This window comes from Vidua chalybeata, chromosome 16, assembly GCF_026979565.1.
Source record: "Vidua chalybeata isolate OUT-0048 chromosome 16, bVidCha1 merged haplotype, whole genome shotgun sequence".
Classification (NCBI taxonomy): domain Eukaryota; kingdom Metazoa; phylum Chordata; class Aves; order Passeriformes; family Viduidae; genus Vidua; species Vidua chalybeata.
In genome coordinates this window covers 2520378-2545774 of record NC_071545.1, presented here as the reverse complement: position 1 = coordinate 2545774, position 25397 = coordinate 2520378, and the positions used below count along the sequence as shown (strand labels likewise).

Below are 25397 nucleotides of genomic sequence, written 5' to 3'. Positions count from 1 at the left end.
ACTGTCTCAGCATCCTCTAAACTATCACTGTTTTTCTCCTCTTCCACATCTGAATAAAAGTGAAATGTTAGGTGATGTTAATAAAACTTCTCAAATGGTCGCCCAAGCAGCAGGAATTTTTCACTCCTCTGTGCACAGCTAGGCTTCCTGTAGCTTAAAGAGCTGGAGGTTGTCGGGTCCAGCACAGTACTCAGAGTTAACCAAACCCAGTCCCAGCATCTTAATCTGGCAATTTAAAGATAAACTAAACAAACACCAGGGCTGCTCAGAGCCCTGCTGAGCAGGAGAAAAGGTTCTTATAAACTATTTGCATGGTGTAAAGCAGACACAGAGGGAATCTAGCAGGGCATTTCTGTCTGAACAGCCATTGCTCCTTGAGTCAAACCAAGGGCTACATCCCATTTTCAGAGACAAAACTAACAGGGTTCATAGCTACTGATTCTCCTGCTTTCCCTCTATACTCTCTTGTTTTCACAGCCCTCTCCTGCCACCATGTCCAGTGCTTGATGCCCTGAAGAACCAAACAGCATCCGAAGAGAGACCAACCAACATCATCAGCTGGAAGACATGAAGACCAACAAAATAAAGAGGAAAGTGAAGTGGGGGGAATGTCTGGAAAGTAAGAACTGTTTATTTATCATAAATACAGATCAGCAAGGTATGCAGTGTATCCCACAGACTCTCCAGAAAGCCACACAGTGGAAAGCTGCCCCCAGCTTCTTCCCTTTTTCCACAAGACCAGGATGAACTGGTCCAGCAGCTCAGTGATCTTTTCTGCCATGGGATTGCACTGACATGTTCCACCAAGAGTATCTGTGTCTGCCAAAGGCAGCAAGCTGTCTCCATGCCAGCAAACTCCTCCTGCCTGGTCAGACCTGGAGATTTCTTAAGTAATTAATTGATTTTTCCAGTGCTTGTTCAGAGCACAAAGGTGAGCAGGGATTTTGTGGATGGGGGTGGGGTGTATTCACAGACCTAACTGGGAATCTTGCTGCCAACACCTGTTTTAAGAAAGGCCATTTTTACAAACAGTATGAAATGAGGCTCTTCAGGGTCATGTCAGAAATTTGGGTGCATTATTTAAGCAACAACCTCTGGATTTTGTCCCCACTAAGAGCACTGCACTTTGAACAAACTGATGATGTGGAATCTGGTAATTACAGGTGGCTCCTCCCTCTGCAGGGAGGCCTGGATGTCCCCAGCACTGTCCCTGCCCTCTGCCCATGAACTTGTGCTGGACAGTGCCTACAAGCAGCTGCTGAGAGTGGCTGTGCCTCAGGCAAGAGATCAGCACAGAGTTCATCCTTCAGTCCTTGGGGCTCAGTTCTTCTCCAGGATTCTCGTGAGGAGTTCGTTCAGCCGGTTCACCATTGGCCTGGGATCCTCATTCAGTCCTGCTGCAATCATGGCATTCTCATAAATCTGAAAAAGAGAAGAAACCACTAAATAAGCACCAAAGCACACTGCCTGAGGGAGGAAGGGAATGTCCCTCCCAGGATCTGCACACTGAAACCAAGAATGTCTTCTAGGACACCTGCTAGGAAAACATCAACCACAAGTCCCAGAAATACCCAGGGACCATAGAAGGATGTGACTCCTGCCCGTTGTAATGGTTCACCCTGTTCCCTGCCATGCATGGTCTGCAAGCTGGTTCTGGGAAGGATGGTGCTGCTTCTGGAGAAGGTCTGGCTCTCACCTGGTCGAGCAACATCTGAGCCAGATCAGGCTGACTGTCCTTCAGCTCGCTGAGCTTCTTAATCAGAGCATGCCTGTAAGAGAGAGATCAACACTGAGACTTGCTGATTTAGGACAGTGAGAAATTTATTTCCAGAATGAGCAGCTAAGTCACAGTGGATCACCAAAGTCAACTTCCTTGCTCCTGTTCTGGGGGCTTCTCTCTTCTCTTCTATCTGTCCCTACAACCCCCATGGTCCCCAGAGGGCTGCACACTGTGTGTGGGGCGCTCACATTGAAGGTGCCACGCAGCCTCACAGATTAAGGCTCTGTGGCACTGACTGCACTTAATGGGGAGGACTCTGCTAATTGGCAGCCTTACACTTCCTCCTCTCTGCGTCTCCTCTCTGAGTCTCCAGCCGGAGGGCTTTTACTTGGCAGGTCGTCAACAAACAAACAAGGAGTAATTGCATTACCCAAAGTAACAGATGCAGATTTCATAGGGCAAGTACAAATCATGGCCTGTGCTTTACAACCACCTGTAACAATTCCTAAAGGCAGCAAGATTGCACAAATACTTCCTTATGACAACTTTCTTACACATCGAGAATATTATGAAAAACTCAGAAAACAAGGCCAAGTAGCTAAAGTAAGAGGAAATAAAGGTTTTGGATCCCAAAGTCAACTTTGGATCACCAAAGTCAACTTCCTTGCTCCTGTTCTGGGGGCTTCTCTCTTCTCTTCTGTCTGTCCCTACAACCCCCATGGTCCCCAGAGGGCTGCACACTGTGTGTGGGGGGCTCACATTGAAGGTGCCACGCAGCCTCACAGATTAAGGCTCTGTGGCACTGACTGCACTTAATGGGGAGGACTCTGCTAATTGGCAGCCTTACACTTCCTCCTCTCTGCCTCCACTTCTGAGAGGCTGCTGTGTCCCAGGCCTAGTGCTGGTGCTGTCCCTCCTTACCCTGTGTTGATCTCCAGGGTGGGCTGCAGGAGCTGGGCTCGCTCCTCCTGGGTCTTGGCCAGCTGCTGCATGCGCAGGAAGTGGCGGGCAGCGCCCATCTCGAGCACGGTGATCATGGCAGGGTGGGTGTCCAGCCGCGTGGTCACCTGTGGCACAAGCACCAGTCAGGGCAGCCATGGACAATGCATGTCCAGAATGCAAAAAGGTCATCCGAGGCTTGCAAGATCCCAATCCTGCCTTGCCTCATATGATGGAGGCCTTGCAGTAAAATTGGCAGCCCTCAACGCATAGCTCCCATTCAAGCAAATACTCTGGGAGAGAGACTTGAAAAAGCTTTCACAAATCAAGCATAAGCGAAGGATGACAAACTTGCAAAAACCCTTGATGTCCTCAACTCAACACTTCAGCAGAACAATAAGGCATCATAAAATGAGATTTCCAAAAGATTCTTATCAATGTGGAAAGCCTGGACATGTGGGGCAAGTCTGAGGACTTGGAGCCTCCTCAGCACAGATCCACACCAAGCCTCCACATGATTAATTCCCATCCCACAGGAGGCTGCCTAAACCAGCAGGAAAGATGGGAGCCCACATGGCCCCACAGTCCACAGGCAGTGGGCTGCAGCTGGACCCAAAGCATTCCTTGCCAATACACCTTTCTAGTCCACAAGCAAGAAAAGTCACCAGCCTGTTCTGGTAACCTGAGCATCGACTGCAATATGGGCTTTTCTCAATACACATTGAGATGTGGTTCTTCTGCTGCCACCCTGACCATCCAATGACAAATGTCAGCATTCACACCATTTACACACAGGAGGCACAGAGAAAAATGTCTTCCCACAAGGTCCAAAGAAAAATCTGTGGCAGCAGATCCCCAGCCACCTGTCACCTTTTTTCCCTACATTGTTGCCTCCGTGGATCTCCTGTACTCAGTTACCCAGACACAGAATACCCACCTTCACTCCAGTGACTCGAGAGCCTAAGGCATTCCTCATCCAGGCCATCAGATCCTCAGCCTCCTTCTCTGTCAGACGTTCTCCAGCTGGCAGGGAAAGAGGGCACATCTGAGTGTGCGTCTATAGCGTGCAATGGACAATGAGCTGAGTTTCTACACTTCCATTTATCAGTTCTCTTGTGGGAGTGGGAATGCAGCCCCACTCAGCACATACCTACATATCCTCATCCCAGAGCGTGCCACACCTGGAGAGGACAGGCTCATGCCTTGCCAGGCAGCCAGGGGCTGCCTCCCTCTGTCTGGGCACCAGATGTATGCATGGGGTTGAAATAAAATCATGGCAACTCCACACATGACATTCCATTTAACTTTGATCATGTGAGATGAAACCAGTCTCCAAAAAATTTAAGCTGCCTCAGACCTTGAGAATGGAAGCCATGAGAATGGTGGAAGGCTCTTGCTTGGGAGCAGCAAGAGCAGAGGAGGAAGGTGTCCCCTCACTGGTTGCTCAGGGTAGCAGGACAGTGTGCAGCAGGAGGGGACAGGGGAGCCTCATGGTACCTGGGCGGCTCTCCTCAAACTTCTCTTCCTTATAGTGATCAACAACAATGTCTGTCTCCACAGAGATCAACTTCTTCTTGTCAAACTCCCGGAGGTGCAAGAGTGTCAGCTCATCAAACTGCTCATAGCAGAACAGCACCTGTGCCAACAAAAGGACAGTAACACATTGTTTGGGATGTAACAGCATTCCCTTCTTCCCAAGGCAGCTCTGTGCCAAACAGCAGGAACATCACACAGGAAACTCACAGGTGTTTCAACCTCAACCCCACAGTGACTGTCACTCAGGGCCTGACAGCAAAGCCAACCCTTAGAGGGACTTGTTACCGTGGGTGGCAGGTCTGCAGCTGAAAAAGTCCTGCTGCCCAGGGAAAGTGAGAACCAGTCCTGAGAGGGCCACCTGCCCACAGAGGACATCTGCAACACAATTACAGCCCTGCACAGCAGCTCCCAGTCTCCTGCTCTAGGATCCAGCAAAGGTAGGAAACAGATATAAGAACCAAGTGTCTGTACAAGTACTAAATCACAGAATATGCTGAGTTGTAGGGCACCCATCAGGATCATTGTCCCAAACTCTTGTCCCTGTGCAGCACACCCCAGCAATCCCTGTCTGTCTGAGAGCATTGTCCAAATGCTTCTTGGAACTCAGACAGGCTTGATGCTGTGAGAACTTCCCTGGGGAGCCTGACCCAGTGCCTAACATCTCTGGGTGAAAACTTTCTGCTGATACCCAACATAAACCTACCAGCTCAGCTTCAGCTGAGCTTGGGTCCTGCACAGCAGAACATGTGAATGAAGGTCATGAGAGTGAAGAGATCAACACCTGCCCCTCTGCTGCCCCTTGTGAGGATGTTGAAGACCATGGTTAAGGTCTCCCCTCAGTCTTCTTTTCTCAAGCTGAACAGACCAAATGCCCCCAGCCGCTCCTCATATGGGTTCTCCTCCATGCCCTTCACCATTCTCACAGCCCTCCTTTGGATACTACTAATAGCTGAATGGATTTTTTTTAACATTGTGGTTAAAGAGTGTGTGACAGGTTCCTCCTGGCCTCATGCCACAGTCTGAGCAGAGGCAGAGGGGGCCAGGCAAAGGCACCGCGCTGGCAGGGCTCTATCACAGGCCTCGCTGCCCTGCTCAGCTCTGAGAGCCAGCCCTGACCACTGCTGCAGCAGCTCAAGGTGTTCTTTTAGCTGTAGCACCACTGCTCACTCACCTCCATGTCCTTCTTCTTCATGGCCTCGAAGTAGGGCGAGTGCTCGGCCAGGTGCCGGTTGGGGGCACACAGGTAGTAGATGTTCCTGCTGCCGGCCTTCATGCGCGAGCTGTAGTCGGTCAGGCTGGTCAGCTGCCCCGCGGGCAGCGCCGACGACTCGTAACGCAGCAGCTTTGCTATGTCCTCCTGCAAGAAACATGCTCCTGTGAGCTTGGCTGGGTCACTGAGCTCCACCCGACCCCTCCCAGCCCCAAGGATTCCTGTGCCTCTTAGCAGCCCTACAAAAAGACTCAGGTGATTCTGAATCCCTCCTTTCCTGCTCCGGATATTAAAGAGGCAGAAAAGTGACATAGAGAGGATGTAGGTCAAGCTCTCCTGGAAATGGCAATTAGGCAGAAGACAACAGGAGGGGAAGGCCCGTCTTTATTGCCTGTTGTAGTTGACATTGCACCAGGGAGGGCTGACAACAGTGTGGGTACAGAAACTCTGCAGGGTCTCAAAATAAATGGGAAGCAGCACCAGTCAGAAAGAGTGAAAGTTTAGGCACTAGAGAATCCATAGGTCTCAGAAGACCCAGGAACACAAGTTATGGGTGTGCAAGTTCCATGGGAAGTAGCAATCTACCTCATCCCAGCTCATGGTAATCTTTACTATCAGCTGCAGCGTTTCAAGACTCCTCATACCTTGACATCCTGCTCTGCTATCGTGACAATCCCCTCTCTCATGAATACCCCATACTCCTCAAAGAATTTGGCATATTTCTCAGGGTCCTTCTTGCTCTGGTCAATGAAGAACTTGATCAACCTCTTCTGCAAAACATCACGGAGCTTCCTGCAGGAGGAACAAACCTTTTTAAAGACAGCTGCTAGAGCCAGACAAGAGATTTTAGGTAAACGTCTCTCTGTGCAGGGTTGTAGTGAGTCCACTGTCCCCTTTCCCTCATGGCTTTACATCTTTTCCTTGTATCTCAGTCCAGAGATACTCTTGCTTACCTGATCAAGGCACTCTCCTGCAGAAGCTCTCTGCTGAGATTCAGGGGTATATCCTCACTGTCCACAACACCTGGAACACAAAGCAATCCTTGAACAGTGATGCAAACACAAGTGTTAGGTTCAGGAGGGCAGCCCTTGCCTCATCCCTGTGGAAGCCATCGTCCACAACCTGCTATTCCTGGTCCCACACACACACCTCTAAGGAAGCGCAGCCACTTAGGCAGGATGTCTGCAGCTTTGGTTTGGATGAGGATTTTGCGGCTGTAGAGGGCAACGCTAGAGCCCATTTCCCTGCTGATGTCAAACATGGATGGCTTCTGCAGGAAAAGAGACAGGAGGTAACACCAGCACTGTGCAGGGTGCCCACATCACACTGTGGGCAACTACCCACAGTATCCCAACTACCCTGCAGCACCCAGCCCACTGCAGAGATGCCACACTGGATATTCCTCCCTGCAGCCATATCTGCCTCCTTTCCCTAAGGAGCTCTCCCATTCTCCCCTTTCAGAGCAGCTGGGCAAATGTCCCACATTCCCAGGACAGCACACGTACTTGCTCGGGCACATAGAAGATGCTGCGGATGTTGAGGGGAGCGTCGGTCTTGTAGTGCAGGACATAGCGGGGCTTGTCATAAGCCTGCGCTATGAAGCGGTAAAACTCCTCGTGCTGCCACTCACCAATGTCCTTGGGGTCCAGCATCCACAGAGCCTGTGCAGGAGCAGGGAGAACAGTTCCCATCAGCTGTGTGCCCTCCAGGATGCCAGAGCAGGCAAACAGAACGTTTCAAACAGACTCTTTTGCACGGCCTGGGAGCGAGATGTGGCTCAGGCACATTATCAATGAATAAACTACTGCCCCTCATCTGGGGTTAGGCCACCCCTCAGAGCTAACTCTTGCCCTGCAACATATATAGGGCAATTTTGTTTAGCCCAAAACAAAAGGGATTTGGCTAACTTCCTTTGCCTCACACTTGCCAATGGCCATCCTGGGCAGATCCCACAGCTCAACTGACTGGCAGTACTGGTCAAGTTCTCAAGGCCTAACCAGCAGGCAAAGGAAAAGCAAAAGTTTAAGTCAGCCTTTTCTAACCAACCTGCCTCTCTGATGGAGGTCACTGTCTCAGCTAAGAGCTTGTGAAGGAGCTCCTGCACTGTTTTCTGCTGATTTGTTCAGCACCTTGGGAGCTGCTTTGTGAACCACTGCAGGGTCACTGCTCCAGCACACATGAACACATGCACTGAAGCCATGAGCTCTAGCTTCCACCTGCTGCTGCTCTAAGCCCCCAGTGCTTTCTGAAGCACTCAGCCCATGCTCAAGCATGTTTCAGTTTCCAGTACCTCAGCAAAATACTCGCACCTAGCAAAGATGTGGGACTCAATGCAGAACTGTATGCTTCCAGCTAGGTGAAGCCCATCTCAGCCACTGCCTCTCTTTGCCACTCAAGCCCAAACGAGTGACAGGAGTTATTTCTGGGGACAACACCAACATCCAGCCCACCCTCAGAGCCTAAGGGTGGCAGCCCTGAAATCCTTAAGGATTCCTCTGCCTCAGAGCTTTGTTCCGTAAGTGGCTTCCTCTCATTTCCAGCACACACAAGTATCCTGGAGGGCTTGCAGGATGACAGGTAGGATTATGAACTCACTGGGAGCGAAGGTGTTCTACAGTAACTGTGTTAGGGAAAGTGCTGCATTCTCAGGGGCTCACTTGTAGCTAACAGTTATCCCAGTTAGACCAAAGAAGCCCCCAGCTCCATGCTGTGAGCATTCAGGAGCTCATCGAGAAGAAACCCCACCAGGGAACCAACTGTGTCTCTGTTTGCAGTGAACTGATGCTGATGTGTGGAAAAACACATCCTGGATAAAGAAAAGGCATGAAATGGGAGCATAATGAGAATCAAGCTGTTGCTGTAACCCAAGGGAAAACAGACTTTCTGATAAGAAGATAAAAGTCCATGACTCTATTAAGGGCATTTCACCCCTTGCTCTACTACTGCTCTCCTCCAGGGAGCCTGTTCTATTGATTGTCAGGCAGAGAGAGCAAACAGCTGTATAAAGCTATTTCTGGTTTTGTAATTTAAGGGGCACAGCTAGAAAGCCTTTGGAACAGAAACACTATTATACAGTAATCCAAATAAATAATCAGTGACTAATAACACCAATTACAGAATCTTAGATAAATTAACATAGTAAAATGTTTAAATACAGTCTTGAAAGTCTGTGCAGTCAGTGCCACATTCCAGGAAACAAAAAAGCCACACATATGCTCTCTACCTGCTCTCTTAGGTGAGAAAGTTTTAAACAATCAGAAGAGGAGATGCTGGAGGAAAATGATTAATAGATTTCTGTTTTAAAGATAATTAATTTCTCCCAAGTGTTGCCTGCAATTGGGCCAAGAACATCTGAGCAAAATGGATCTGGCTACAGTATAATGCCAATGATCAGAAAATGCCAGCATCAAGCAGTGCTCAGCTAGAAGCTGGGAATAAATCAGGCTGTGGGCTGAGCTGCTGAAAAACCCCAACCACCCCCTGGCAGTGGCTATTCCATGTAAAGGACAGAAAGAACTGCAGTGAGAGGTGTCAGCACACCAGCAATATGAGCAATCCCTACAGCACTAACATGTCACATGGCTTGAACAGAATAAGCATTATAAAGCAGAAATAGTAATTCAGGATAAGGGAATATAGAGATCTTGTTGATCTCCAAGACTTCCACAATAATTACAAAGAAGCTGTTGCAGGTATGACTTCAGCTGGATTGTCTTCTTTTCTTCCAATAACTGATCACTGCAAGGTCTGTGATATCTTGGACAATCCTCCCCTGATTTCCAGGGACAGCAGCAGCTTTATATTGTTTCCTGTCTCCAGTGGAGCATTACAGTGGTTCATCTCCATGACTGACCTGCCTGTGGCCTCCACCTCACCTGTAATGTGTTAATTCTTCTCCCATTGAGGTACAGGGGAAAGCTGATGAAGTTGCTGTATTTTGTCACCACCTCTGGAATGGAAAGAAGACACATAAGGGTCACCTTTGTGGAAACAGCAGGAATTCCCTCAGTAACAGCAGGTGAAAGGAGTTGCAGGAGGAAAAAACCTGTAAATTCACCTCCCGTCTGTGGGCACCAACAGACTTCACAGAGCCCCAGGGGTAACAGCATTCCCCAGCTCTACTCACCCTTAACTCGGTCTTCATTTGCAAACTCTTTGCAGTCTTCTTTGAGGTGTATAATAATCTTAGTCCCAGCTCTGACCCCAGATGCTTCTGCAATCTCAAACATCCCTGAACTAGGATTAGAAACAAATGCTGTGTCAGTTTGTACTTCAGATACACTCATGATAGCACAGAGAAATTGTTCAACTAAGAGCATGCACAACACTTCAAGGCCAAGAGGAAAAGGCAAAAAAGTCTTGAATGCCTGAACACTCCTTGTGCCTCTGAGAAACCCCAAAACCCATGTGGCTCTTTTCCCCACAGAGACTCCAGACCCAGGACACACTGCTCTGCAAAGACACTAACTACTGAAAACCCAAACCAGTCTGGTGTCTCACCTTTCTCAAGAATTTAAATAATGCAGTAAATTCTTTATTCTGAGGAAATTTTAAGGAGATGCTGAGCTTGTCACCCTCAGAAGCTCCAATTTCAACATGTCCAGCAGCCCACAGCTTTGCCATCACAGATGTTTGCAACTTCAAGCAAAAAGCAAAGGATGAGCCTACAGCATACAGTGACCCACAGGGAGACCCCAGCCTGCAGACCCCAGTGCTGCACAAGCTCTGCTCTCTGTGAGTGCCTCGAGCCAAACCTCAGAGGATGATTAGACCAATGAGGTTCAGTTTGTCCCTGTGGTGTGGGGCCCCTGAGCTGACTGCCTGCCAGCAGGGATGGAACAGGAGAGGCAGGTACTCTGTCCACAGCATGCCTGCTCTGACAAACCAACTTCTGTCCTTGCAGTTTCCACACTGGCACATTTGGCCATGCTTTGTTACTGTGTATAACTTGAGCAGGACCTAAACCAGTCAGCCAGGTCCTGAAAGAACACACAAGCCCTGTCTTTGCAGAGCTTTCAGGCCATGCCTGGTCTGGACACAGCCCCCCATGCTGCCACCCCACTCTGCAGCCTCACCCATCAGATGACCAGTGGTAGCCTGGGCTGCCTGGCTCTGCTGACTGTGAGAACACCTCCACTTTATCAGCCACCATGAAGGCTGAATAGAAACCCACTCCAAACTGGCCGATGATTTTACTGCTGGCTTCAGCTTGGCTCTGCAGAGCTTCTAGGAAAGCCTGCAGGAACAAAGGAGACACAAACCAGCACACAGTGACTTCAGGTATTGCTGGAGGCTGTGATCAATCCCCAGCTGGGCTCCTCAGGCACTGCAGCCTGGCAGGCCAGCACCCTCACTGCATGCTCCTGCATCAGTGCTCTGAGGAAGGTTCCCAAGGAAAAGAGTTTCTCCACAGGGACTGCACCTCTGGAAAAGGGGAGCACTGCTTAGAGCAGTAAAAGGAAAACAAGCGAGAGCTCGGTCAATCAGGAGCAGGAAACCTTAAAATGGTGCCTCCAGAGATGAAAACAAAAATCAGGTACACATGTACAACACCTTGTTGTGGGGACAGAGCTGCTGCTCCCCTAAACATGGGGTAAATGCCAAGTGGGTGGGTGCCCCTCTGTAAGGATGGCTGGGCAGGAGGGTGTTTGGAGTGAGGGCAGTGGGTGCAGCAGTGCTACACACAGGGCCCATCAGCACTGCCAGGGCTCCCTGGGCCTCCCACAGCACAGCAGGGACCATTGAAAGCCAGAAGACTCCACAGGCAGGTTTCACCCTCCAAAAGGGGTGTAATTTCACGGCTGGGCTGAGGGCCAAGGGACAAAACAGAATGAAAAATTACTGAAGAATAAAAGTGGTTGTAACTGGAGAGGAGTTTTCTAAGGGAGGGAGAAGGGTCCTCATCCCAAGTTACCTTTGAGCCTGATCGAGCAATGGTACCAAGGTTAGAAACCAGCTCCTCCTGGGTCATCCCAATACCTGTGTCCTGAAAAGAAACAGCAATTGCAGCTCAAATATCAGCAGGGAATCATTGCTCCAGCAAACAGCACCCAAGCAACTTCTGCCTCCAACTCCCACTCTCTCCTTCCCCTCTGAGTAGTAAATCCAACAGCAGACTTCCAGCTGTGACTCTGTCTGCCCATGGCCAGGAACACAGACTCAGAGGGCACAGAGCTCCAGGGGCAGCCACAGCTGCCTACAAACCACCAGGAAGCTCAGAGACTCTGGCCATTTCTCAAGGAAAGACAAAACCATGCCAGGACAGGCTGGATTCTACGTCCCTCTAAAAAGCACAGGATGGCAGTGCAGGAAAGAAATGCCAACCCAGCCATGGCTCCACACTGCCAGATGTCATGCACTGAGACACCCTCCATTCCTGAACTGGTCTGAGGGGGAGTTGAGGAGCAGTGAGAAGCAGCTTGTTTGCAATCTGCAAATGTGGAAGCGATGCACTCACACTAGGAATCAACAGCAGAGCAGCAAATCCCTTAACTTTCAGGTAATGCAGACCTTTGAATGCAAGTACCCCATGAACTGATCTCCATCTGCTCTGCCTTTTCCCCCCTTCTTCTCCCCCTCACCCTGTGCTCCATGATGTGGGTATGAAGCTGTCAACGCCCAGGAGAGCTGGGTATTGCATTCCCATGGGAACACCCTGACCCCAGCCAAAATACAATGCACCAGCTACACTTTGTGATGCTCTGCCCAAGCTTCAGAGGCACACAGCTCCTTGTCATCCCCAGATTATTCCAGAATTGCACTGCTGCATGCAGATAAACATCTCCCTGCAGCTCACACATCTCAGGCAGCAGAGCCTGCAGCAGCACCACCCAGAAAAGGCTGCAGTAAGTCTCAAACCTGGCTGCAACTTCGATTTGCATGACACCCCAAGGCAACAAAGGTAACAGCAAACCCCAGCCAGAAATGGCCACCCTCTCACACAGGACCCCAGCAAAAATCTTTCCCTTTCTGTTGTCTAATGTGCTTTCAGACTTGCTCTACACACATTTTCCATGGCAAAGGGCAGGCTACTGCCCTCCAGGATGCCACTCCTAAGAAAAATGTGCCATTCCCCTTCCCAAATCCCAGCAGCTTCTCTACCTGACATAAGCACCCCAAGAACCCACTGCTACATGTTCTCTGAGCCTCTGAGGTGAAAAGTAGCCAAGTGAGATGTGATTCTCATTCCATGAGGGATTCAGTTCTACCTGAGTACCTGTGAGCATGGTTATCGCAGCTGACAGCAGCTGGCACATCCAGAGTGGGCTCACACATTCCCAGTGCCTTAGCAGGGGTGGGATTTGGTGTGCAGGGTCAGCAAAATCAGCTGCAACAGAGCTGGCAGCTGCTAGGTGGCTTGGAGGTGAGGTACCAGAGTGACCTCTGCCACCCATGGAGCATTTACTAGACTTATTTCCAACAAAGTAAGTTAATGACAGTATGTATTTCTTAATGCAGTGTTTAACTTCACTGAAGGATTGAACTGTTCAGCTTGTGAGGTGCCATGTGGGTAAGACATTTTCCTGCACCCCCACAAGTCACGTCACGGCAATCCCTTTCCCTTGGTTAAATACAGTAAGGCCAGTCAGCCCACTTGGCTGAGAACAGGGATGATGCCCAGTAAGATCTCAACAGCAAGAGATCAAAAGCCAAGGAAAACAAACAGCGTATGGCAAAATCTCAGGAATCTGACATGGTCCCTTCCCCCAGGGAAGAAAAAGCCAGAAAGAACAGCTTTCAGCATCTGGTTCAGTTTTTCTTCATGCCAGACCCTGAACAGAACTCTGATCCACTTCTATTTATAGCACAGCATGTCATTCCCAAATTCCAGTGTGTTAAAAAAAAATACATCCTTACCCCATTAATTTATTGGCTATTGAATTCCTAATGCCCTGCCAAACTTACTGCAGAATGCTTAATGACAATTCCTGGAGACTGCTTTGATGAGGGTGAATCTCATGAACAAAGAAAGCAGGGCTCAAACAGCCAGGATGCTGACAGGGGAAGCAGAAAGCAAAGATCCTGGAAAAGCAGACATTTCCTACTGCAGGAAAACACCTGGGTGGATTAGGATGAACACACCATCAAGAATCAACCCACCCTTGCCATATCCATATTTCCTGCAGCTGCCCTTTGGTTCCCTTCACCACATGGAGCTGCTCGGGGGAATGGGAATAACGTGGCAGCAGAGGAGAGATGGGAGCTGAGCTCTGCAGAGCAGGAACTCTGTAGTCATGGGAAGCAACTGAACCTGCCTATGAGAAGCCCACCTCAGGCTGGGCCCACATAACTGCTGGCAGCTCCAGCTCCATGAAAGCCAAGGAAGCAGCTGGTGGAACTTCTACTGCCCTTCTCACACCACTCTGCACTAGCTGTGCTGCACCAGCTGCTGCTTGGCTGCTGGGTGTCTTCACCAGGAACCACCATGGCATCACCCAACCCCTGCTAACACCTTCTATCCACCACCTTTGCTCCACCATCAGCATTGCAACTTCTCTTCCCCTGCACACAGTTCTAGCCCTCCATTCATCCTGCAAGAAAAGCTTTATCAGGCTGACCACAGCCACAAAAGAGCTATTTGTAACAGCACAAAGCAAATTGTACATGGGGCTTCTCAAATTACAAAATGTGAGGGATATGCTCAGAGTTCCATGTGCCAGGTGTTTCTCTACAGCTTGGATAGACCAAGACACAGAGTTCAGTGTGCTGACCCTTCATTAGCTGAATGTTAATTACAGAAGACCTGCTGTTACTCAGCAGAACCACCACCTCCTCACCTGGGTGAATTTAGCCTCTGCTACTTCTCAGGGTGCAGAGTAAAAATCCTCCCCAAACCATCCCCTATAAAAGACAACAAAGAGGCTGCAGTCCTTCAGACTACGAAGGGCTGGTGGCCAGAAGTGTTGAACTAAACTCAGTAACATTTACCCCAGAGACATCAGCTGAACTTTGTTTCTAACACCTTTTTATGTGTGGAGACCTCCAAGGTACCAAAGCTGCTGCTGACCTGCACCTTTGTGCCTTCTGAACCCTTTGTTCTAACGCTGTGGTGAGGGTGCTGGATGTTTGCAGAGACCTGCTGTGTAAGATTAGTTTAGCTTTGCTCATTACCTGAGTCCAATTTGAAGTACTGCAGAGCTTCCTTTCACCTAACAACCCATTAAGCAGCCATTAACTGCTGCCTCTGCCATGACTGCATTGGAAGGAATACTCCCAGTTAGAGGTACCTGGCTGAACTGTTGTGTCTTTCACTTTGCTTTGCTGCAAAACAAACACGTGAAAAATTTATTTCAGTGAAAACCTCAATGGGGCATCAGAAGAACACTGACTATATTGTAAAGACATGCTGCTTTCACCAGTTGATAGGTAATAAAATCCCAAAATGTCTGATTAGCAAATGTGCCCACTGTTATTTAAATACCTTGATTAAAGACTTCAAATTCACAAGACCAGGACAGGGCTGCACTGGAGCAACGTTCTGGTTTAGAATCATTAAAGCATCTGCAGCAGCAACAACCAGCAGATGAAAAGCCAGAATAAAACTAATGCCTGTGAACACGAGGTAATCTTGGCCTAGTACATGGAAGTTGTCCAAAGCAGAGAGCCTGAGCTTTCCTTCGTAAAACCACAGGCTCAGCCTCCACCCATCCAGGTCTAAATACCCACTGTCCAGAAAAGTACTGCCTTTCATCCACTTTGAATTTCCCATTTTTATACAGGATATGCTCTTATTCTGCCGTGAAGAGTACTAAAAGATTGTGCACTTCCTTCCTTGGGCCACAGGTTATTTGAGATGTGTTTGTATTTCTGGGTCCTGGGCTTGTTTGTTAAAGATGATGCAACCACTGGAAGCTGCAGCCCATCCCTGCAATCTGTGGCACATTTCTGTAGGTTTAATTCCACCTAAGACTTGCTAAAGTACAGCCACATTTACCCCTCTATCTCCACCTGTCCATCTCCTGCTTCCTCAAGCCTAAGTGACACACAGATGCTGCAGTGCAGGTCACCCTCTCTGCTGCAGCCTGGTCCCATAAGGGAGAGGGACCTGCTCCACACCTGCCCCAAGCTTTGTGGGACACAAGGGTGCATCTGCACTGACCTGCTGCAGCCCAAACAGCCCAATCCTTACTGGAGCCCCAGCACAGCCCAGTCCTTGTTACAGGCTGTTTGTAACTGGTGAGGCAGGAGAGATCTGCTCAGCGATACAGGGAGCTGTTGCAGGGAGGAGTGGTGTTTGCAGTCATTTTAACTCCTCCCAACACAGCAAACTGGTGATTTTGTGGCTTCACAGACACTGATTTTGGATGACGGCAACAGAGACATGAAAGCCCAACAAAGGGAACTGAGCAGCCCAAGCTCTGGCAGCGACCATGCTGCTTTCCTGTGCTAGAACAGCAAGCACACTCCCTCCCCCAGCAGAAGCAGCCATCAGCTCTGTAAACATTTCAAACCATTTCCTCCAAACTGTCCTAGCTCTAAATTAAGCACCAGCAAGGAGCAGGGCTGCAGCCCTGAGCTCACACATCACCACCAGGCACAGCAGCACGGCAGAACTGCACAGCTCCAACACCACCACAGCACAGCCAAGCGCCTGTCACCTCGTGCAGGTGCTCAAGGTGAGCTCTGTGCTCACAGAGCCTTGGGGTCTGTAACAGGCTCTCTGTTCCCACCTCAAAGGGTCCAAAACCACATCAATAAAGCCTCAGCACAGGGAACTGCAGAGCTCTGCAGAGCTGTTCTCATTGGAAACACACCCCTCACATTTTCAAATGGATTTTCTTAAGCACTCTGACCTTGCAGGCTGTGGCTGCTACAGATGGAGCTGTCCTAGAAACACGAGGCAGTTTTCAAAGGGATGGAGGAAATGGTGGAATTTGCTAAAACAACAGGATTTTGGTGAAGGAAGCAAGGTAGTGGAATTCAGTCAACACGCCCCTCTTAGCAGATACTACACTGCAATGCTTAGGTGGAATATTCCTGAATGAGGACATCCATCAGAATTCTGAGTCTTGCTGTGCTTATGACTTATGGAATTCAGTCCTGGCAGAGAACAAGGAGAACTGCAGTCACTGAACAGAGATGAGTGCAGTCCTATACCAGATCTACATAATCCCCCAGGAATGTGCCTGTAATGGCCACCACGCATTACAGACCTGCCTTTTCTCAGCTCAATGAGACACAAAGAGATGATACAGGGCTTGGAAGAGGAAGGGAGAGATTCAGCAGATCCAGAGGCAAAGAGCAGCATGAAGATCTGAGAAGGATCCAGGGGTCAGAGTGAGACAATGGGACCTTTCTAGGAATAAAAAAGGACTGACCATTGCTACAGGTCATATATGAGGGACCTGCTGCCTCTTTTTTGGTAAGTCCTAGTGGGTACAGAAAACAAAACAGTGGCAAAGGGAAGATCCATCTCTGCCTCAATCCCTGCAGCAAGCTTTCTTTCACCTTTGCATTCCTGAAAGGCAGAGAAATGTTCTGAATGACGCTTTGTTCACAGTAATCATTATATGCAGTTTGCCTCTTCAAGAAGTTATAAATAACCCCCTGACTGGAGGTAAGGAGCTTTCAGCACTCTGGAGAAGGCAAAGCTATTAAAGAGATTGGAGCAGCGTTGTTCTGGCTGCTCCCCACAGCCCAGGACTGCTGCAGTTAAAAGCTTCCTAGTTAAGACTCATTTAATGGCATTAGAGAGGCACTGGCAGCCAGGCAGGGGGTTATAAAAAGCCCAATCCCTAACCCATCTAACTGGGATGGTATCTGAGGCACCCTGCAAGGTGGGCAAGCAGCTCTCCAACCAAACTGCCAAACAAGGTGAGAGCTTCCACAGGGAACAGGGCATGAGAGGTATCAATGTCTTGATGCAATCAGATGCTTCATGTCCACTAGGATCTCAAAAGGGAAAGGTGAGAGGCAGGAATGACCCCCTGCCTGGGGCTAAGAAGGGGCTCCTTAAGCAATTGGTGTTGCACGGGAGTCAGAAAACTGCAACAGAGTGACAGGAATAGCAAAGCCCCTGCATCATGGTTTGAAGATCCCTGCTTGGTGATTGTGTTGCCCACTGACAAGCACTAACTTCCCCATGGCAACTGCAGCACTTGCTCTGCAGAGGAACAGAAATATAAAATAACTGTGCAGCCTCCAACAGACCCCTGTGCTTTTGTCCCACGTGAAATATCAGCCTGTGTGCTCTGTCTGTGCCACATCTCCCCTGGACCTGCCATGGCCACTCAGGGCTGCCTGCTTCATCCTCCTCCTTCTCCTCTGCTCTCCTAGAAATGTGCACAGCTATGCTCATGGCTGACACAACTCCACAAGGAAAATGACCAGTTTGCCTTCTTGATGTTAGGAACTCTGCCAAGAAAACACCAAAACTGAGGCTCAGCCTCCCACCTTGGACAAGAGCCACAAGCAAGATCAAAGTACAGAGAGAAGGCCCAACCCCACTTCCCTCCCCACGCTGATGCCCACAGGTGACTGTTCTTACAGACTGTCTCCCTCCCAGTCAGCATTTTGTCACCAGCAGAGACGACCAAAACCTGGGCACAGGGGAGTGCTGTGCTACTGCCCAAATCTACAGTCCCAACTGTGCCTGAGGGCAGAACCTCAGCATCAGCTGGACTCAGCCTGTCCTGGAGCAGGAAGAGAGAGACAGGCGGGAACGGGAAGTTCTCACTACCCTGGCATTTATTCCCCCTTTCACCCAAGGGAGAGAGAAGGTCTGCAAGTAACTAGGTAACACCTCAGACTTAAGGAGGTGCATGAAAACCTCCCCAAAGGTCAGGAGGAAACCAGATTCACAATTTACCCACTAGTGGGAAACTCACACAACCTGGGAAGTGCACTAGGCAGGGGTACTGGGAGAAAAGCTACTGGTACTTCCCAACAGGGAAAGAAGGAGCAGCAAATTTTCCTATGGCCACAAGTGGGGAGCAGATAACATTGCTGGTTTCTCATCAAGTCCTGAGGTTACAGCCTCATGAACCAGAGCCCAGCTGAGGACAGAATATTTGGGCAGGCTTGGGGACTGTGCTGCTGCTCAGCTTCCAGTGACTCTTTCACAGGACAAAGGCCAGTGATGAGAGCAGCAGGGAATAACACCCTGCTGTTACCAAAGGGAACTACCTGGATGGTGATGGTTCCCTTTCCACTGTCTGTCTGCAGGTGAATCTCCAGCTCTGGCAAGGCCTTCCCTTCCGTCATCAGCCGGTGGCGCAGCTTCTCCAGCGCATCGCTGCCGTTGGAGATCAGCTCCCGGATGAACACCTGGGGACGAGACACAGCCTGACCCTGCAGCCTGGCCCTGCCCCCTGCACAGCCCTCCCAGAGACCTGGGAGCTCAATGGCTCCCACAAACTAATTCCAGCTCCCCAAACTGTGTTTCCCCATTATCTGCCAGGAGAATAGTTTGTCCAAACTCAGTGTGAAACTGCAGAGGCTCAAGGCTTGGAGTCACTTGGCTATACCTACAGATTGTTTCAAAAATACATTTTCAAGGTGTCTTAAGAAAACATCATTCCAGAAAGGCTGACATGAAAGCTCAGGACTCTGAGCTGAACAGTTATTCTCCCAGCTCAACCATTCTGGAGGTATCCCTTGACAGAGATGGGGCTTTGCCAACAGAAAATCCCCCAGCAAGCTATGGGTGTCTTACCTCTTTCTCTGAGTACAGGGAACGGGCAACAATGTCCAGCAGTTTCTTTGTTTCAGCCTGGAACTCATGTTTAGAGGCTGCACCTGGAATAAAGGTTAGGGTTGGGGTTGTTCAGCTTGGAGAAGAGAAAGCTCAGGGAGCACTTAGAGCCCTATCCAGTGCCTAAAGGGGCTCCAGGAGAGCTGGACAGAGACTTTGGACAAGGGCCTGAAGTGACAGGACACGGCACAATGCCAGAGGGCAGAGATAGATGGGATACTGGGAAGAAATTCTTCCCTGTGAAGGTGGTGAAGCCCTGGCACAGGGTGCTCAGAGCAGCTGTGGCTGCCCCCAGATCCCTGGAAGTGTCCAAGGCCAGGCTGGATGAACACATCCGTACTGGCACCCCTGCAGGTAGGGAGCTGTGCCCAGGAAGAGAAACCTCATCAGAAAAAACTAAAACTACAAAACATCTCAGCTGAAAGACTATCCTTGGCCTTTTTAAAATAGCAAGAGGCATTAGAGAATTCCTTTCTCCTGCAAGAGGCATTAGAAAACTCTGAGAAAACACAAGGAAAAGCCATAAGTCCCACATCAACTCTGCCATGCCTTGCTGGCAAGGATGTACATCCCTCAGGGATGGGGTGAAGCTGGAGTGTGGGCAGCCAGCACATCAACCCTACCAGGGACTTCACAGCCTGGCAGTCTCAAAAGTACCTCCAGGAAAACCACAGAGGCACAGAGTTCAGATGTTATTTCTGTGCTGGAATAACTCATTGCTCAGACTGCTTTAGAGCACCTGTCCCTGAAGCTGTGTAAAGCAATTAATTCTAGCTAAAGGGCTGACACCAGGACTCTCATCACACCTCCACGATCCACAGCAATGACCTGGGCAGGCACAGCTTCCTTCTGAGACAGAAAATTCTTTTCAGCCAATTCCAGTGCCTGTGGAGCCTCCACATATACACATGACCATCAACTGCCTGGCTAAGCCCATGGATGCAGTCTTCATGTCCTTGTTTCTCAGAAAAGGCCATGCTGACCTCCACACCCAGGTTTTGGGATGTAATGGTGCAACACAGATGGAAAGGATGTGGTGAGCAGTACCTGCACTTCCTCCAGAGGCAGCAGCACTGCTGAGGAGGGCTCACCTGCAGCACACCTTGACCCAGGTGCACCCCAAGATCATCCCCACAAGGCATGTGTGCCAGGCCCACCTTTCACGTTCTCTGTGTTGCTGATGATGGTGTGCAGGGGCTCCTCCTCCTTGCTCTCTGCTGTCTGTGTGCTGTACATCCGGACAGCAGGAATGCTGGAGGCAGGAACGTTGTGCTGGAGGCTCCAGCGGTGGAGTATTTGTCTTTGCAGACATGCTGCTCCTTTTGCTAAAGACACAAGTGAAGATATTTCAATACACATCACAAGTCCAGCACCAACAGAAGCACTCCTCAGAGGTCCCACCTAGGTAATCCCATGGGATTTAAGCTGTCTGAACAGCCCCCTCACAATCCAACACCCACCATTCCCCTCCAGAACTGCCTTCACTGCATAAAAAGGGCAAGTTGCTACTTTGGCTCTTCTGAATTAAAATTTTATCCAGAAGATGAGAATTAGCAGCTGAATCCCACTGAATTAACCAGTCAGGAAGAGGCAGTCTGCAGCTTTCACTGCTGTTACCTGGCTAAGCTGAAGACAACTCCCACATCACTGCCTGTGAAAATATAAATTGGCAATAAACATTTGGCCTTTGACTGTCCAAGCACAAGGATTTCATCCCCCAACAAAGCAGCACAAGCAGCAGCAGCAAGGCCACCAGTCACAAAATCAGCGGGGAAAATTAGACCAGTCAGGAAATGGCACAAGCCTCCTTAAGGTCAGGGATTCCATATTCTCCTCCTTTCATTATGCCCAGGTGAACTGAAAAGTCTTCTCTCTGTTAGGGGATGAATCAAACCAAACCTGGCCACAAAAAGACCATTGCAGCACCATAGACCTCTGTCCAAAGGCTGTTCCTTGGAGTGATTTCTGAATTGTTGGGAGAATGCCAGAGCAGGATCCCAGAGGGTGAGACCTGACCCTGCAGCTGCCCTGGGGTAGACAGCATCTTGGCCTCCCCCAGTCCTACAGTGAACATAAACAGGCTGGGCTGATCTGGGAGGCAGAGGAGGGACCAGGACAGCCTGGGCAGAGCCAGGAGAACATGGATAAGCAGCAGAAGTGGCTGGAAGCAATGACAAGCTCAGGTTTTCCTTACGCTCACTCTGTGCCTGGTGGCTGTTTCATCCAGCAAGGGAAGGAGGCAAACCCTACACATGACATTTTCAAGGGGTCCTTTCTTTGGATAACTGGGTCCAAAACCAGCTAAAGGCTGAACGAAACCTCATTAGTATGGTGAGAGTCCCAAAGCACATCTGTGACCTCCTTGGAAACAGCTTCTAAGGCCATCCCCTGCCCTCCAGGCCTGCTGACATGCTGAGGGAGCTCAGTTCCCTCCTCAACCTTCCTCCACCTTGCCACAGCCCTCGAGTGAACTCTGCGTTCCAGCCTTTTCACCAACATCCCTCATCTTCTAGCTCAGGCTCACTTCACAAGTGCTCTGCAAACCTCCTGCCCCCCACAGCAGGTCCTACAGTCAGTGTGGTCATCAAGAACAGGTCTTGTTGCTCCAGACCATCATGCTGGGCTCTCACTTGCTCCAGACCAGGTGGACATGAACCGCTGAGCTTTAACAGCACTTCTGTCTCCTGCACCTCATCCTCAAGAGCTGACAGAGGAGGCTGTCAGTCCTTGTTCTTCCTCCTCCTCCTCACAGAAAGCTTCGAATCAAGATCCACTTCTTCAGCCAGAAGCTTGAATGACTCCCCAGTCATTCTGCCCTTAAAGAAAAGAGCCCACAAATAGTTCTAAATGCATCTGAACACCTCCCACACACATAACTGCGCTCTGCGTCACAAACAGCTCTGCCGCATTATCGCAGGACATGTTCTGGAAGTCCCGTTCCACTGCCTGTGCTGGGATCACCTGGGAAAGTGGCAAGGAAAACAACCCTGGCTGAGGTGGAAAGCAGCAGAGGACTCACTGTCCAGCCCCTCAAGCTTCAGAGGGGAAGGGCCTGCAGCTCAGGGTTTATATATATTTTATTTAGGTATTTACATCTTTTAGACTCATTTTATGCTAGGTGCTGTAGGATACTGCATTGTACGTAAGCACACACACACATCTCCCAAACAGCAGAAATAAAAGAAAATTTTGCTCCCTCCCTCACTCTAGGATCCAAAAAAGACACAGATCAGTAGCAGCTTAAAACCTTAAGTTTACTTCTATCATCAGATGTCCAGGCAGCAAAACCCCAGAGCCCCCACACAGGTCACTCCGCAGCCCATGAACACCAGCTGACTCTAGAAACTACAGCTACTTATAATTTTATTTCTGGCTATCTATAATTGTTGATGTATTCGCATTTTTTGCCTCCCTACCTCCAAAGCACAATAATAGATCACCACCCATCAATTCGGAAGTTACTGTCAGATTTGTGCAATGTTTGGTCTTATCATCCTTAATTAACAGCCTGTCCCATGCCAGGCAGAGACACAGCTCGTTAAACACAAGCTGCAGCATCTTTAGCCCACTTGCCTCCCGAGAGTCCTTGCCTGGAGCAAGGGAGCAGAAAAGGCTCCTGGCTATTCTGGGTAAAAAAGCACAATTATCAGCACACAAGAGCTATTGAGAAGCACCTGCTGAGGTAACAGGTTATGTCCTACTCATAATGAGCCTCAGAAACAAATTCCTAAGCCCAGGTGACAAAGAAGGAATGGCTCTTGCCCTACATAAGCACTGTGATGTGTTGGGGCAAAGCAGGGCTTTTGATACTGAGTTAATCAAATGTGGAGCTTTACCACAGCCCACAGCCCTTCCTGTTCCCATCACTGCACCCTGAGGGATGGAGAAACCCACATTATACCCCAAATTCCACCTCTCTGTGATCCCAGTGTGCCCACAGCCACAGACCTGCCTCACACACTCACAGCAAACACAAAGACCATCAGGGGCTCCTTTCAATCCAGACACCTCAGTATCAGCCAGCCAGCCCCCCAGGAAACACAGCCTCTTCTGGAAAAACCACTGCAGTGAGCAGAGCCCAGCACCAGCCAGAGAATTAGGGTGGGAAACCTGCACAAAGCAGTTTGTGGCTCAAAACAAGAAAAGAATTTGGGTCAGCAGGAGCCCAGGGAAGCTCGTGCAGGGAAGAGCTCCAGCAATTAACACTCCCAGCTGAGATCTCCTTACACAAAAGGGCTCCTAGCTGGGCACCACATCCCCGGAAATCTGGGGAGAAGAGATTCCCTGACTGACCCACTCATACCAACACATCTCCTGAGAAGCTCTGCAGCAGCTCCAGCCTCTGAAGTGGTGAGAGCAAACACTGCCAGCTCTGCCCGGTGAGGGAAGGGATGGCTGTCCCTGCAGCCAGGACCCAACCGAAAAGACAACATCTCCTGCTCCTCCCTCTTTATCCCCACCCCACACACCTTCTGCTCACTGCTTTTTCCCTGAGGGCCTGAATGACAGCTTAAGGGATAAAACTCAAAACTCGAGCTCTGCTGGAGTATGTCTAACCCACCAGAGGCAGCAGCTTTGTTCCCAGACATGGATGCTAACAAGCCTCTGGGGATTTCTGTAGAGGAAGAGCTGCATTGCCCAGAAACACCCAAGTGGCACTCTGTGACACAATAAATCTGACAACCCGACCCTGAAAGTGATCCTATTTGTCACACAATTTCTTCTGTCACATTTTCTCTTCGTAATCTGCAGTGAAACCACAGACCACACCAACAACAGGCAGATCTGTCAATTAGGGGCCACACAACAGACAAGGAAATAGGGAGCACAGCACGGGCTGCTGACAGGCAGGACACTCCTCACCATGCTCTGGTTAATGGCAGCTCACAGGCACATTTCCAGCCCACGAGGGCCTTGATAATGGAGCACATCCCATAACTGAGGCCTCAGAGTTTGGATTTTCTTAGGACTCACTCCTGCCAGCTGTCTGAGGTGAAACTTCAAGTGCACCCTTGGGAAATGCAAACCCTTTGGGCTCATCTGTAAAGACCCCTGGTACTGACACGGCCAGAGAACAGCAACGCTGCTGCCTTCTGCTCTCATGCAGGTACTTCTCTCTCTGCCTTCTTCTCTCAGCCCCGGTACCCGGGCCATGCACCCTGTGTGAGCTGGGACATGCAGCAGGACATGAGACATGATGTGAATATGCTGTGCAGCCCGTATGAGCCAGCAGGTACCTCTGGATGTCCTGCACACCTTGTAAAAGCAGATGAACTGGGAGTGCTGTATGAACCAGGACATAAACGTGGATATGTTCTATACCCCTACACGAGCCAGGACATGAACCTCACCATGCTACACGATCTGAGCGTGCTGTACACCCTGAATGAGGTAGGACATGGCCCTGGAGCCGCTGGTTGCCCTGAGCGCGCTCCCTGCCCGACACGAGCCCGCGCCATTCCCTGCACAGTCCCCAGAAGAACTCGCCCCTCCCCAGGAAGGAGCGTTGGGCGTTCTCGGGTCGGGTCAGCGCTGTTCGCGCTGCTCCCATGCTGCCAGGCCGGCGCCCGTTCCGACCCTGCCGAGCGGCCGCGGCCGGCAGCAGCCGACAGCGACGGGGCGCTGCTTGTGGGACACGGACCCTCCGCACCTCCAGAGGACGCACAAGGCCGAGCGCAACTCCGGGCAGGCGCGGCCGTCCGGGCCGAGCCATGGAGGTGCGGCCGCCCACTCAGCCCGGGGGCCCGCGCCCCTCACGCCGCCCGTCCCCCCTCACCTGCGGGCGGGCGCAGCCGGGGCGCGGCCCCGGAGCGCCGCAGGGCCGCGAGGAGACACCGCCCGCCCCGCGCCGCCGCCATGCCCGCGCTGCCCTCCCGCGGCGCACGGTGATGATGTCAGGGGGCGGGGGCGCGCGGAGTGCCCCGCGCGCGGGCTGTGCGTGACGTGCGCGCGGTGACGTCACGCTGCCCCTCAGCCCGCGCGTGCTGCTTCCCTCAGGGCTCCTCCCGGGTCCCCTCACGGCCCCCCACCGGCCGTCTTCGGGGGGCACCGGGGCTCGGTCCCCTCACGGCTCGGGCCGAGTCCCCCAACGGCATGGGCTCTGTCCGCTCAGGGCTCCGCCTGGGTCCCCTCACGGGGACGTTTCCAGGGCTCTGCCTGGAGGTCGGACGCCAAGCCCAGGATGCCGTTTCCAAACCGCTCCTCTTGTGATGGTTAAAATCCCGTTCATGTTTCTGAGGACTTGTTAGGAAAGGGAGTCAGACACAGGTTACAAACGCACCCTGCTCCCCCTGTGAAGA

General features: G+C 50.6%; 1 protein-coding gene across 1 annotated transcript; it reads right to left on the bottom strand.

Annotated features, from left to right (window-relative positions):
* Positions 1-609: 609 nt before the first annotated feature.
* On the bottom strand, positions 610-24986 carry TRAP1 (TNF receptor associated protein 1). The gene is made up of 18 exons (XM_053957261.1): positions 24875-24986; positions 20256-20423; positions 19060-19142; positions 18531-18671; positions 11320-11391; positions 10481-10641; positions 9532-9641; positions 9281-9354; positions 6911-7066; positions 6555-6675; positions 6359-6428; positions 6050-6197; positions 5367-5552; positions 4157-4295; positions 3597-3682; positions 2642-2787; positions 1697-1769; positions 610-1422 (listed from the first exon to the last, which is right to left on the bottom strand). The coding sequence occupies exons 1-18, from the start codon at positions 24954-24956 to the stop codon at positions 1321-1323; spliced, it is 2118 nt and encodes a 705-aa protein (XP_053813236.1). The 5' UTR covers positions 24957-24986; the 3' UTR covers positions 610-1320.
* Positions 24987-25397: the final 411 nt, after the last annotated feature.